Below are 15,495 nucleotides of genomic sequence, written 5' to 3'. Positions count from 1 at the left end.
TTTCAATTTAAGATAGTTTTAAGGGGGCGGGGGGGGGTGGGTTTGGGGGAGAAATTGTTAATTATTTTTCTCGAAACTTTGTTTACATTTCATTTGACCTCATTTGACCCCGATTTTGACTCCAGGTCAAACAAAAATCTAACTCCCACAAAAAAGAAAAAAAAAAAAAAAGACCTCCCAATACATACTGATTCTGTACAGAGACCTACAGCTGCATTTAGTTTCGGATTAGGGAGTTATTGCTCAAATAAATCACAGAAACCCTGTTTTCCCAAAAATTTGTGTCATTTTTGGTCCAAGACTTTGAAAAATTTTTCTCAAGACTCTCCCCCGGATACCATATCCAATTATATATCATTCGATTCCTTATCGTTTTCTACGCTGGTGGGTATTTTTTTCAATTTTTTTTTAAACGATATAGCAACTTTTTCGAACTCACTTGATTGAGGGGCCCCGCTCCATTGCCGGGCCCAGGGCCCGGTGATCTCTTAAGACGGCCCTGCCTCAGTGCATATAACTGCAAAGTCATCGCGTTGGTTTTATCGTTCTCCTTGAATAATCTTGTAGTGTCGACGCCCTTTTTTATTGATTTTTTCTACATATGATATTTGATATTCACATTCGTTCTTGTAATGTACATGCAAAACGCTTAGTCATTGCTAGACGAGCAAATTCACAATCCAATAACAATACCATATCATCATTGGCTGCCGCACTTTTCAGATCGGCGAGATATACGAATGTGTTACTATACTGTCAGGCATCGCTCTTGATAGAACTCTAGATAACCGTGGGTTAAACTACTAACAAGTATCTTTGAAAGATTTACAGGCAATAATTTACTCAACAAGAACACAATGGCACCTTCTCCACCACATTTAAACTCAGGTAAGTGAATTTCCTAAATACTTCCTTAATACGCTAGCCAATATTTAGCTCATCGATTTAAATTATGATTTGATACCGATTCCACGAAATCCCTGAATTCTGGCCTGGTAAGTGGTATCGTGGTAATGGCCGTAGTCGTTTTCAGCGTTTTGTGGTGAAAACATGTTTAATCAACTGCCAAGTAACGAAAAAATATAATACACATATATCGGTATCACATGTTCACAGTGTAATGGAACAATTTCGCAAATTTGGGTATGATGAATGATTTTAATCATGTACATTTCCATTATGTTTACACACTGGCATGTCAAGAATTTTCTTCTACAATATTTTCCATGGTGTTTTTATCATTCTTGAGTAATTTGTTTACTATTGGTAATTTTTTATAATACGTACCATATACAGTCTTTCATCTAATTTTGTTCCTAGGTATTCAACAAAGTATGAATGGTGTTAAAAAATTTCGTTATATTACTTTATGAAACTCAATGCCTGCCTGCCAAGTTCCAGAAGTCAATTAATCTTAATATCTCTAAATCAGCAATTAAAATGTATTTCATTCATTACTAACTTGAAAAAAGAGTAGGGTTCTATAAATTTGCACAGTTATTAACATTAGATTTATGTTGTATCTGTATTTGGATGTATTGTTAGTGTAGTATTTTCATGTTTATAGGGACCTCAGTGGAAATAAGTCTGCTTGTCAGATATTTCTATGTCATCCCTGCACTATGTTTTTGTTCCCATTCCATGTATTTTGCTAAATTGTTTCTCTGCTACCACAAAAATCCTATAAATTATGAAACGACATATGATGTGTTTGAATTCATAGGCGACGCACTCCCTCCCCTGAAGCCTGGAGTTATACGCCTCTACAGTATGAAGTTCTGCCCGTTTGCCGAGCGAGCCAGGCTTGTTCTCAATGCTAAAAATATTGAGTGAGTACCAGTCAATGCATGATTCCGACTACACATGTGTGCATGAAGTTATTCGTGGTAGTCTTGGTGTTTGCCATGCATTAGCTGTTTCTGCTTGGTATCACTTTTTACTGATAAAAGATATAAGAGAATTAGTACCTTTTTAAAGTATTGTTCTAGAATTTTTAATATAGATATTAACTTTCTTATGAGTACTGTAAACAATGCTGCTAAAAATTAGTTCATTAGAAGTGTAAATTGCATACAGAGAAATGACAGATATTCTTTGCATACCGAACTTAACTCTCTACTTCAAGAAACTATTTGGTATAACTTGAGAAAAAAAGCAATAACACCAAAATTCAGAATTAATTTGTATAAAAAAAAGCTTTATTTATCGTGCTGCTATTTATTTACAAAATGGTAATCTGGATAATTTATTGTAGACAGATGCACCTGTTTTGTTTATATCTATATGTTTATCTTTTTGTACCCTAACAATTAAAAAAATATTTTCTTATTACATACTCACCTTTGATGTCTTGTTTATAAATATTTATATTGGAAATAAATAAATGAAAAAAAAAGACAAAAAATAATTGGCAACCAGATGATAAAAATCTCTGTTGATCATGAAGTACTGCAGTGAAGACCACCTACTGTAATCACTCACGAAAAGTGTGAGAATTAAAGAGCAGGTTTTAGGACTTTTTGTCCATATTGTAGGAGGAAGGTCAAACGTGATGCTTACAGGTGTTTGTGTCATTGACCCATGACCTGAATACAGTAAATCTCGACAAGTGGTTGGCGAGATCTGAGATAGAAAAAAGTTGGGATAATATAGTAGACAATAATTTAGTGTACATACTGTAGTTATTGTAGTGCAGGTGTGGGCTACAATATTGGCATTACTGGCCGTGTGAATGATACCTACATGACTGTATGTTGAAACTTTAATAACCGGTTTTGAGTGGTACCTTGCATATTTAATCTGGGTCAATTCTTGGATAATGGGCATTTGGGCCATATTTGGGGGCGTCTGGCGGGCCCTTAGCAGCAGAAAATTTGTCTGGCATGGGCCATTCAGTACTTTGTGGCATTCATGCTTAAGTTGACATTGTTTTCAAGTGGTACCTCGTTCGTTTGATCAAATGCATTTTTAGGGGCCCTATTGGGGCGTCTGGCGGGCCCTTTGTAGCAGAAAATTTGTCTGGCATGATGATTTCCATAGTCTGTAAGATCAACCCGAACATTCCAAACCGGTTTTGAGTGGTACCTTGCATATTTAATCTGGGTCAATGCTACGATAATGGGCATTTGGGCCATATTTGGGGGCGTCTGGCGGGCCCTTAGCAGCAGAAAATTTGTCTGGCATGGGCCATTCAGTACTTTGTGGCATTCATGCATTAAGTTGACATTGGTTTCAAGTGGTACCTCGTTCGTTTGATCAGATGCATTTTTAGGGGCCCTTTTGGGGCGTCTGGCGGACCCTTTGTAGCAGAAAATTTGTCTGGCATGGGCCATTCAGTACTATGTGGCATTCATGCATTAAGTTGACATTGGTTTCAAGTGGTACCTCGTTCCCCAGGGGCCACATGCAGCAGAGGGACCACGGCAGACATCCACTTTTGGATATACTGGGTTTTTCCACAAATGTTCTAATACTCAGATATTGGTACTGTACCTCGTTCGTTTGATCAAAGTGCACTGGGCTCATAGGCGTACGGGACCATTTCAGTTTGGGGGGGCAGAACTTTTTGTGCCCGAAAGTTCCCGTGACACTATTTAAGCGGAGCGCCACCATCGGTTGGTGCGTAGCGTACAAGAAAATTTTGGGCACACAATGCCTCTGAGATTGCCGGAAACGGCACTTCTGAGGCCTTGCAAGTTGCATCTAAACATTCTTTATTTTATAATCTCACGTTTTAGAAATTTACACTTCCCCAAGAATTTGGTATATTAGAAGAAGAAAAAATGGTAACATCACTTTGAAGGGGAAAAATGGGACAGTATATTTTTTAAGCTCCTATTTAGTTACCTTATTTATTATTTTAACACAGTACTCAGCTACCAGCTAACAAAGAATATGATAAACCCGTACTTCTATGCTTGTAGGCACCCCCCCCCCCCACCATCCATGAAAAAGAAAATGTTTCTTCTATATACACTCATGTTGGGGATATCCAGGTCAAGGGCGGCGGAAGCACTTTTAATCTGGGGGCACCTACATCAAAGGGCACTTTGCAGAAATTCGATTGGACTGATGCAGCCCTATATTTAGTACCCTTTATAACTCTTATTGTATTATCTTATTTGTGTATACACATCACTCCATCAACGCCCCCCCCCCCCCCCCTAAAGGAAAATATGCATACTAGCACTGCAATATCCAATACGCAAATTGGGAAACAAGGAACAAGTTTTCTCTTGAGACAAAATGAGGTGAAATCATGCTAGTTGCTAATGTAGGAATCTTCCGAATTAGACTGGGTTTTTTTCTTGTTAATATCTTAACAATTTTTCCATTCGAAATAGTTTTAAGTTTGACCCACAGAAATTCATTAAAAGTCACGGGCTTAGCCAGGATTTGCAAAGTTGTATGCACGACTATCTGAGCGGAGCGCCACCATCGGTTGGCGCGGAGCGTACTATAAAATTTTTTGGTTTTACAAACCCCTCAGATGGCCGGAAACGGCCCTTCCCGAGTGTTCATTATGGTTCCCTGGCCTCTTGCTAACTTGAGGCACCTCAATTTTTATATAGAAAAAAGGCACATTTTTAACCTGAGGAAAAGTGGGGGGGGCACGTGCCCCTGTGCCCCCCGGTTCCGCCGCCCTTGGTCCAGGTAAACAATTGACTAGTTAGAAAAAAAAAATGATCTTGCAAAAAGCGTGGTAGCCCAGATGAACTGCGCTTACGGTGGTGTTACACGGAAATATTTGGGCATAATGATGCTGAATAAAGAAAATCATGGAATTGTCGGGCATAAATTTGAAAAAGATTCGGGCAAGCTACTGCATATTTATATTCCAGGTGACAAGAAATTCGGGCAAAAGTCCTGAAAAATTCGGGCAGCCTAAAAAAAAATATATATATTTATATATATTTTTTTTCTCCTCTTAGGCTGCCCGAATTTTTCAGGACTTTTGCCCGAATTTCTTGTCCTCTGGAAATTTGGGGGGGCAGTCTGCCCCCCCTGCCCCCCGCCTCATACGCCTATGACTGGGCTGCCGGGCTATACTGCAAGTGCACTCCAGGCGCACTACAATACTGCGTATTTGCAGGCAAATGCAGTTCTAGTTTGCTGATGTAATTTTGTCATTTCATAGGACAGACTGGCAGCACCAGAAAATCCAAAGTTGGGGGAGGGGGTGGGGCAAGTTGTAGGCAAGCAAGCAGTTGGGAGTGGCAAAAAAATGGTTGTGCAAAAATGCACCTGCATGAACTGCACAGTACTAAACATACAGGAACATTTGAGGCACTAGGGAGCACATTCCCCCCCCCCACCCCCTGCCAACCTGCGGACCCACTCTTCTTCAGGGCAAAATGTGTGACTAAATGTATGTCATTTAACCAGGGTCGTACATTAACCACTTTTCAAGAGGGATGTTGATCGATTTCGAGATCAGCTTTTTGCAACTGACTGATGTGACTAGCTGAGCATATGTTTCGAAAAACTGAACCAGCAAAAGTGACAAATTGCTTTATACTTCAGTTCAGTTAATATATTTCACTTATACATAGACATACAAAAACTGTGCAGTAATGGTATACAGGATACTAGAAAAAAACATAAAATGTTTATCAAAGCTTATACTTACAACTGCATGTACTGTACACTGTTATTGGCTAGGAATTGTTATTGGCTAGGAATGAAGGGACCACAGAAGATGCAGCACTTGCATTCATTTTTCGCCTCTGTAGCGATTTTTGATCACCAAAATACACGTCAGGGAGCGCAATATGACATGTACATGTACCTCAATACAGTATACTGTGAAAGGTTTCCCAAAGAGATGCTTTATCATTGAGTAAACACAATTGACGCATTTTTTTGTTTTTTTGTCAAATGAATAAAAGTACTGGACATGACATGACATGAAAGAAATATAATGATCTATGATTATTTGATTATTCATTTAAAATTTAAAAGAAGAGTACTTAATTCGAACAGTTTGGACAAGATACAATATGACGCCGTCTTAATAAGGCCTTTTTCAGCACTTATGGCAGGGTCATGGGATCTGAGTTCACTTGAGGCTTTCATTAAACCTCTCCCCTCTATCACCTTCCCCCTCTACCACCCTCCCCCTCTACCCCCCCCATCTCTACCATCCCCACCCCCTTTCTACAAAGTGAATTTGTAATTGGATATTTTGTAATTGTATATTTTGTAATTGGATATTTTGATCAATATGAGTTGCCCCCTTTAACTGCTATATTACTTTAAATGAAAAATATAAGCTAACAATGTAAAGTAGCCTATAATGAACTAAAGTAAACTAGATCTAGCTGTGAAATTATATGTTTAATAGAGAACTGAGTAAACTGACGATATCTTGCTTTATTACCGGATCCATTATATTTGCAGGCATGAAGTAATCAACGTGAACCTATGGGAGAAACCCACGTGGTTTGCAGATAAAAATCCAAACCAGCAAGTTCCAATCGTAGAGCATGATGGGAAAATTGTTTACGAATCGCTGATAGTGAGCGCATATCTGGAAGAACTCTATCCAGATAAACACCCTCTGGTGCCCAAGGATCCCTATTCGAGAGCTAAAGATGCCATGCTGATAGAATTCCATGGAGGGAAGGTAACAGATTCTCTTCACACTTACTCTTAAAAGAATATCAATTCAGAACGATTTACATATATATATATATATATAAGCCCCTCATCTACGATGACCTGTGAAAATAATCTTCAAATCCCCCCCCCCCCCCCAATCACCAAAATATTCTCAGTCATAATTAGTGATATTTAAACTGCTGTGGAAGATGAAATCATTATCCAGATGATTACAAATTCTTGCACAATATTTTCCATGTAAGGAATATATGTGAGTTTATTTGCCAACTGGTATGTATTTGAGAATAGATATTCTGCAATTTAAGCTGATCCCTCGTAACAGCTGGTGTGACAATTGCACCCTACTGTATGTATAAAGTATGCATGAGAATCAATAACGAATTAGCTCGTTATGGTGCAGAACCTTTAATGAAACCCTCTCACTGTTTGAAACATAGCTCAGTACTTGACTGTTATAACAATAGGCTTACAGTATAACACCTCAATAGCAGGTGTATACTTACAGTAAGTATACATGTATCTTATTGACATATAAAAGGTCTGCCTCTCTGCTGTATAGACCCCAACTATAGCACGCTATCATGAAAAGTTTCTTCAGATTACGTAATCGACTTGCCTTGGTCGTAAAATGACCTCTTTTTACCAATTAGTCTGCAACGCCTGCCACATATTTTTTCTTTGTATGAGAGTCTTGTGTGAACGCTGTATGATTAACTACACTGTAGACATGAAGATATTTGCACACAGTGTTTACACAATGAGCCTAATATGGTGTCAAGAAGTTATACAGGCTAACTGTAGAGACCAGAGGTCGATTTACGACCGTGGCAGGTCGATTACGTAATCACAAAACTTTCCTAGCTCTTGGAGCCAATAAAGCAGATCTTTAAAGTATGAGCTCAAGTAGTAAACTGTCATTGAAAGGTTGAATTTGATTGCTATCTAAACGTATTAGCTGCTGTGTGTGAGTTGGTGCATAGGCTGTATCATTGTGCATGTGATGTCTTGACTAGTGAACAAAAGTCAGGTAATGGTCAACATTTGAAACCATGTTACCGTTGACTGTTTTCATCCAAATCGTGACAAGGAATCACGAGACGCCATTTGGCTTTCTGGTTTAATAATTAATATATACCACCTTTCGGCAAATTAGGACATGTACATGCTTCATGCCTATAGATGAACGAAGCAGTTGGATCTGTTGTATACAAATAAGAGAATCGAAACTGGAAGGAGAATAAATTTGTATTTAGTGTTAGCATTTAAACTAAGATCTATGAACATAGGAAAGAAAAAAAAAGGGCATTTCATCTAAAGGAAACCTGGCAAAAACAGCAATTACACTCGCAATGTCCTTGAGAATTTAGACAATGCAGCACAGAGTGACCTCTACCCCCAAGGACATCAGAACAGAAAAGACAAAACAGGCTGTCTATTTAGCTTTACTAGAAATTGTACTTTTGTGTTTGTAGCAAAAGAGAAGGTGACGACTTTCATGATGGAAACAATTAACCCAGGTCTGAAATTTTTGTGGTTAATTCTGCACAATAGTTTATATATATACTGAAAAGCTTTTTGAGAGATTTAAGCAAAAATCAGATTTTCTTTGGTATTTACTCATCAATACAATTCTTGTATGAACTTGGTAACAAACAAATGCTTATTGAAAGAAGTTATTGGAAACAGCTTAAAAACAACTATTCTTTATTTGTGCTATAGAAAGTAAAATAGTGGCTGTATATAGTTTTAGTTATTAAAGAGACTGACCCAGCCACTTGGTTTATTATATTTAGGTATGTACAATGCAAGAACTTATGATTGGAAAACCCAAATAAATATTGAACCAAACTTCTCTCAAAAGAATACACAGTATGTCAGGGTCAATCACTCGTTTATAAATCAAGCTGATGGTAATCATTAACGACGTGATAAACATCATCAAACTGAGAAAGACTTACAAGGAGTTTGTAATACTAGTGTCTGCCGGCTGTCATCGCAAAGCACAGTACCTCGCAATGTCCTTCAATGTTTCTGTAGCAAATAGTTGAATGTACAGAAGCCAACCATTCCATTGCCCACAAATGGGGACTTGGAAGGTAACTTGTAAATATAGTTGTGGCTCCGGTTTGGGGCTGCACCCTATGGGAAGTCCACTAGGAGACCTGTGGATGTGGTGTACTGTGGGACCCAGGAGGGACTGTTTGAATTGTGCACACTTTGGTGTGTGGGTGTGACAAGTTACCAATGACCAGGGGTTAAGTTTTAAAGTCGTGTGAGGAGACCTTATCTCATACAAGACTGTAAACCTTCAACTTTGACTTTTATGATTGACAGGTTATCCCTAACTTCTTTGGAGCTAAGGATGGTGTGAACGAGGAGAAGGTGGAAGCTTTGAAAGGTGACTTGGCGAAACTGGATCAAGATTTAAAAGAGAGAGGAACAGATTTCTTTTATGGTAAGCTTATGACAGTTCGTGTGGGAATAAGCTGAGGAATGGGATAGGGTGAGGGGGGAGGAGGGGTGCATTGAGCACTTGTGAGAGTTATGTCATAGGTCTGTCTGTGTCCTCCCTCAGTGGTGTAAATAAAAGGAGCCTTGTTGTGAAACATTTCTGCTTACTGCAAAGTTAACTTGGCCCCCCAAAAAATTCTTCAAACCTTGCATCTCGTTGCAATGTCAAATATTGAACGCTTCGGAATTTGAACAACATAAAATTCTATGGTACAATCATGTATGCCAACTAAGAGACATACCCATCAAGGATTTTTGTGACGGTAGGTTCAGAACCTAATGTGTTGATAATTTCTCAACAGTAGAGTGATAAAAGAAAGAGAACCAGAATAGGTTCTTACAGTTCATTAGTTCATACGTCTATGACATCACACATGCTTACTTCAAGTTCACTTTAATTGTGACACAGTTATCTATCGTTATTCTCAAACAGAGCAAATAAGAATTCCAATACAACTTTCACTTAGGTTCCTATTGAATGAACAGTCCCTCTAGGCTCTTTTACTGTTGGAGAATTATTTACCACTGAAGTGCTGTTTTTGAAGACATTTTTCATTTCGTCTTCTCCAATCATTAATTTGATGGCTTGCATGATACATTTTTACGCAGGTTCACAACCAGGTTATCTCGATTACATGATCTGGCCAATCTTTGCCCGAGTTCCCTCCCACGGTTGCTTTGGTGCGGGCCAAGGCATCCCTAAGTCTCTGAAGGTTCTGGCACCCTGGGTGGAGAGGATGATGAAGGATAAGGCTGTCCAGAGCACCATCCACCCGGACAGCGCCTACACCGAATTTAATAAGTACTACAGGAAGGATGCGACCATCTTTGACAGAGTTGAAACCCCAAATTAAGCAAAAACAAAAACGAGCAGATGACTTACTTTGGTCAAAGATGGATTATGTAAAAGATTGCATGTGTAGTTAATAGTGTGTACTGCAATTAACTATTTTAAGCTTTAATGTTACAGTAAGGATAGAGGGGGAGGAGTGGGGGACGATGTAAAAGGGGGGGGGGTGTAAGGCAGTCCCTTATGTGACTGGCATGCAGATACAATATAAAGATGGATACGATTCCATGTCTAAAAAATAAAATTGAGATGACTGAAATTTTATCAATAGTGCAGTTCAAATTTGAGATCAAATCCAATTCTTGCCGAAACAGTAAAGACATCGTTTGTTTTTCCATGATTTTGCAAATATTTATACAAGACCGTGTAATATAGCACTGTCCATTTATGATGTTATTGATTTCTATGAATTCTTTTCATTTGACGTAAATAGCACGCAATTTTACCATTGAAAGAAGTGCTAGAGCTGAAATAAAAATTGTAATTAATAAATCCAAAAGATCCCCAAAGAGTGCAAGAGGCTTGTAGCTAGGTATTTTTTTTTTTCTGAATTTATCTGGCCAAATCAGGGTATTTCTTTCTTCTTGTTTCATATTTATTCATTTGTAAATCTGGTAGACACCTACCTGTTGGAAACTTTTTATTCTGACCCATATGCCCTAGTTTGATATTTTACAGCAGGAGACTGTGTGAAAAGCGATTGCAGAATTTTAATTCCCCTGTTCGAGATGCTGCTTGCTTTTGCATTATAAATGTAATCTCATCATGTAGGGTCTGTTGGGTACAACACTTATTGTATTCTTTTTCGTTTTGGTTGCATGCATTTGTAGCACAAGCAATGTTCCACATCTCTAGAATTTTTGTTGTTTTTCTGTTTTCACAACATATCAATATGCAGTTTAAATCTGCAAACAATTTAGCCAGGCCTCACCTTGCCAACATGAATACCGTTTCTAGTCGGCAGTCCCTGTTGACTGCTGCAGCCAGTGGTGTCGTGAATGAGTCATGAGTCATAGCTCGAGTCATTTAAATTTCAAAAGGGAAGGAACTCAAACCCAGTCTGTCGACTTTCATCAGGAACAAGAGTTGGAAAATTCCCCTGACAATGTCTCGACTCTCAGCCTTTAAAACGAAGACGCCACCATTGTCATTACAACTCTTGCTTACAGCTGAAGTGTACTGGTCTGTTTGTCTCTTTCAGGCAGAAACCTCTTGAGCCATTCTACTGGACATAACTCTGTGGGTAGTTACTTATCATCATATGTCACTTTTATAATAGGTTAAAAGGCTGTAATATCAACCAACAGTTCTAAGAGACTGAATTTTACTAGACAACAACTGTGTCTTTCATCTCGTTTATAGATTTTTATGAATCATGATTGGAAATAGAGGTCATGTTATTTCTTTCGTTAAAAGACTTTTGGTAGTTTCTTTGACATCATAGAAGAATTTATGGAGATGCAGGATTAAATCTGATAGTGATAAAGTTTATAAAAAGGAAATTCTTTATATTTTGCTGTTCCCAAGAGAGTATTTTAAAATAAATTCCCCACCCTCCCACCCTCTGCCACTATAAAAGAGATAACGACATGCCCTTGGCTGAGCTAAAGACAAGTTACTCTCATACAGCGACGTAGCCAGGAATTTGAAAGGGGGGGAGCCCTTTTTGCGATTGATATGGATTTTCAAAGTTGTAGGCACGACTATCTGAGCGGAGCGACACCATCGGTTGGCGCAGAGCGTACAAGAAATTTTTTGGTTTTACAAACCCCCAGATGGCCGGAAACGGCCCTTCCCTAGTGTTCATTCTGGTTCCCTGGCCTCTTGCTAACTTGAGACACCTCATTCAATATCACTTTTAAACCCAAAAAACAAACGAGTTAGAATAGTACGTAATTCAAAAATACATAATGTATTAAAATTAGCAAGGTACACAAGGGCGGCGGAAGCACTTTTAATCTGGGGGGGGGGGGGGCACCGACGTCAAAGGGCACTTTGCAGAAATTCGATTGGACTGATGCAGCCTGATATTTAGTACCCTTTATAAATCTTGATGTATTATCTTATTTGCGTATACACATCACTCCATCAACGCCCCCCCCCCCCCCCCCGTCTTAGTAGTCTTACTTTTCAACTTCTGATACTTGTAGATACAAAGATAGGCCAGAAATGTCTTTGATACAACCATAGCCAGTATTTGTCTTTGATACAACTGTAGCTAGTAAATGTTTATCGAAAAGGCTGTTTGGAACTTGGAACGCCGATCGTGACAACAACAGGCAACAAAGTGCTGCAGCTCTATACATACAAAGTCTGTTAATCAACGATAGGCTTATTTGACTGTGGAATGTTCTCAACTGAAATTTTATCTGCGTAAACGGGTTCTTAAGTATATTACAAAACTGACAAGATCGTATCCTAGTCTTTTTTTTGGCGGGTAGAGTATTGAATGAAACAGCACGCGATATGAATGACAGCCTAGATGACAGAAGAATAGGTCACCTAATTTAGCCATAATCTTGCTACGTTCATTTCAATAGTTTTTCCTGTCTAGACTCTTAAACTCGTCCAGCAAGCTTATGGATTTGAATTATGGGTGTTTTAATAAAAAAGATAACTTGGCCAAAAAAAGTGTAGGCCCAGGCCTACAGTGCTACATACTGGCTACGCCCCTGATAGTTCTAAGTTAGGATTAGATCTCTTACTGAAATATCGCTGACCTAATAAGGTGATCAAGAGTACAAGTTTTATGTAGAAAAAGGGCACATTTTTAACCTGAGGAAAAGTGGGGGGCACTTGCCCCCTGTGCCCCCCGGTTCCGCCGCCCTTGAAGGTACATGTACAAAGTAGTCTTACTTTTCAACTTCTGATACTTGTAGATACAAAGATAGTCCAGAAATGTCTTTGATACAACTGTAGCTAGTACATGTTTAAGTTAGCCTACTAAGAGAAGGCGAGAGCTATCCGACGATTGCCATCTAGTGATGCAAATTTCTCAAGTGTTTTCTCAACTGAAATATTATCTGCGTAAACGGGTTCTTAACTACATGTTAAAAAACTGACAAGATCGGATTTCGGCGGGTAGAGTGTTGAATGAAACTATCGTGCTACATACTGGCTATGCCCTGATCATATGACATCAGTATCAGCAGATTTTGTTTCCTGTTTAAATTCTTTTACATGTTCTTTTACATAATATATCAGAAAGACAAACATAGTGCTCTTTTACAAGTTTTCCAGTAGGATGATTCTTGTTTATTGTCCAATGTCTGGACTTTAATACATTTGACGAACTTAAGTGATGGACAATATAAACTTTCATATTTTGTAATACAGCCAGATATGCAGTGGCCTAAAAACAAATATCGTTATCGCAGTGTATTAGCAGTGTAATAATTATTTATAGGAAGTGCGTATCACGTACGATTGCTAGCTTAGCTTCATAACATGCTGTTCATGCAACAACTTAGAACGACTCATTAACGAACATTGTCGACGTTGTTGTGCATACAGTTCGTGACATTCCATAGAGTGCGGTTAGGTAGGCAATATGTATTTTATTACGCAGTGGCCAACTGTAGGCTTGTAATTGGCTATAAGCTAAATTTAGCTAATTGCATCTGCCAAACTAAGTAAGTAGTTGAATCAGTAGGCGTGAATATTACTACGATTACAATCGAGTTAACGGAGCTGACGAGTATTCAAGATCAAAAGAGCACTGACAAAATACCATGCTAAAAAAACGACAGTTTAAAAAAAAAAAAATCGACACTGAAAGGGGGGAGCGGTCGCTCCCCCTGCTCCCCCCTGGCTACGTCCCTGCTCTCATATGAGGCTTCTCCCCATCCATCACCCTTCTTCCTTAGCCCATCTCAAACTTGTGTTGTCACTCCATACTCAGCATACTGCAAGGGTGGCGGAAGCACTTTTAATCTGGGGGGGCACCGACATCAAAGGGCACTTTGCAGAAATTCGATTGGACTGATGCAGCCTTATATTTAGTACCCTTGATAACTCCTATTGTATTCACTTATTTGCGTATACACATCACACCATCAACGTCCCGCCGCCCCCCCCCCCCCCCCCGTCAATATCCAATGTGCAAATTGGGAAACAAGGAACAAGTTTTCTTTTGAGACAAAATGAGGTGAAATCATGCTAGTTGCTAATGTAGGAATCTTCCGAATTAGAGTTTATTTCTTGTTAATATCTTAACCAATTTTTTTCCATTCGAAATAGCTTTGAGTTTGACCCACAGAAATTCATTAAAAGTCAGGGGCGTAGCCAGGATTTGCAAAGTTGTATGCACGACTATCTGAGCGGAGCTCCACCATCGGTTGGCGCGGAGCGTACAAGAAAATTTTTGGTTTTACAAACCCCTCAGATGGCCGGAAACGGCCCTTCCCGAGTGTTCTGGTTCCCTGGCCTCTTGCTAACTTGAGACACCTCAATTTTTATGTAGAAAAAGGGCACATTTTTAACCTGAGGAAAAGTGGGGGGGCACCTGCCCCCTGTGCCCCCCCCCGGTTCTGCCGCCCTTGGCATACTGTCTACAGACATTCATAAGATGACTGTTCAACTTGGGTCTATATACTCTGTGGGGGGGGGGAGCTCTTACATAATCCTGAAATACATAACAAGAGTCAAACTACAAGGGGTTCATCTTAATGACCCGATAAAGTGTCTTGAGGTTGAGCCCTCTCTTACATACCTTACATCAGCATCAAGAATAAATTACAAACAACCTTGTTTTTATCAGTGTACTACTTTGTACATTTTATTTGTGTGAAAGTCAACATTATTCTCTTCTCATTACTTGTCGAAAATATCACATAATATCAAACTGAATGTGTAAAATTTGAAAACAATGCTACCAGCAAACCAGCTTACAAAAATGCTTGAAGTGGTCAAATGATACAATGATTTTTTTGTTCAACTTATCCCCAGTTTTTAGTTTCCAAACAAAAGCCATATCCTTCAATTTTATATAAAAAATTGGCTCAGCGAAAGTACTCAACCGAAGAGAATGAGAGTTTGTGGATGGGTGTCGGGGGCAATGGAAGAGGGTAGGAGGAGGTATCAACTTTATTCTCTGCTCTGTTACGTTAGTCCAATGTTCCGACTTTACATCATACATACTCTCTACCTAAGCTGATATTCAGTTTCGTGTTAACACAAAGTTCCAGTAATTTAAGATATGAATCAATATGAACTTCTTACAAGATACCGACAATGAACTTCTTGTTCGATCTGCTCAATTTATTTTATTTATTATCATCAAACAGCCACATCACTCCACCTTTAAATAGCATGCTGCTGCTTTCCATAGGCATTCAAAACTTATATCAATGAAAGATTGTTCTCAGAGTGACATATTGAGTTAGTTCTCTGCACTTTTCCTCTTAATTGATCTTGAAGCTTCCCATGATATTTCGGGTCTAGAATTTCACAATTTTTACCCTTTATGCTTAAGAAAGACAAGTGCTTAAAGAAATCTACTGACTAAGATCAAG

General features: G+C 38.9%; 1 protein-coding gene across 1 annotated transcript; it reads left to right on the top strand.

Annotated features, from left to right (window-relative positions):
- The first annotated feature begins 730 nt into the window (after window positions 1-730).
- On the top strand, window positions 731-11,397 carry LOC139966634 (glutathione S-transferase omega-1-like). Its single transcript, XM_071969875.1, has 5 exons — window positions 731-888; window positions 1,724-1,829; window positions 6,400-6,625; window positions 8,956-9,076; window positions 9,742-11,397. The coding sequence occupies exons 1-5, from the start codon at window positions 858-860 to the stop codon at window positions 9,984-9,986; spliced, it is 729 nt and encodes a 242-aa protein (XP_071825976.1). The 5' UTR covers window positions 731-857; the 3' UTR covers window positions 9,987-11,397.
- The last annotated feature ends 4,098 nt before the right edge of the window (window positions 11,398-15,495 follow it).

This window comes from Apostichopus japonicus, chromosome 4 (genome assembly GCF_037975245.1).
Source record: "Apostichopus japonicus isolate 1M-3 chromosome 4, ASM3797524v1, whole genome shotgun sequence".
Lineage (NCBI taxonomy): Eukaryota > Metazoa > Echinodermata > Holothuroidea > Aspidochirotida > Stichopodidae > Apostichopus > Apostichopus japonicus.
This window is presented reverse-complemented; position numbering and strand designations above follow the sequence as displayed.

Bases quoted from the DNA above. Each gene is read 5' to 3' on its own strand.
- LOC139966634 (XM_071969875.1), top strand. From the start codon at position 858: ATGGCACCTTCTCCACCACATTTAAACTCAG. The intron at 6,626-8,955 runs GTAACAGATTCT...TATGATTGACAG, and splicing joins TAGAATTCCATGGAGGGAAG to GTTATCCCTAACTTCTTTGG. The intron at 9,077-9,741 runs GTAAGCTTATGA...ATTTTTACGCAG, and splicing joins AGGAACAGATTTCTTTTATG to GTTCACAACCAGGTTATCTC.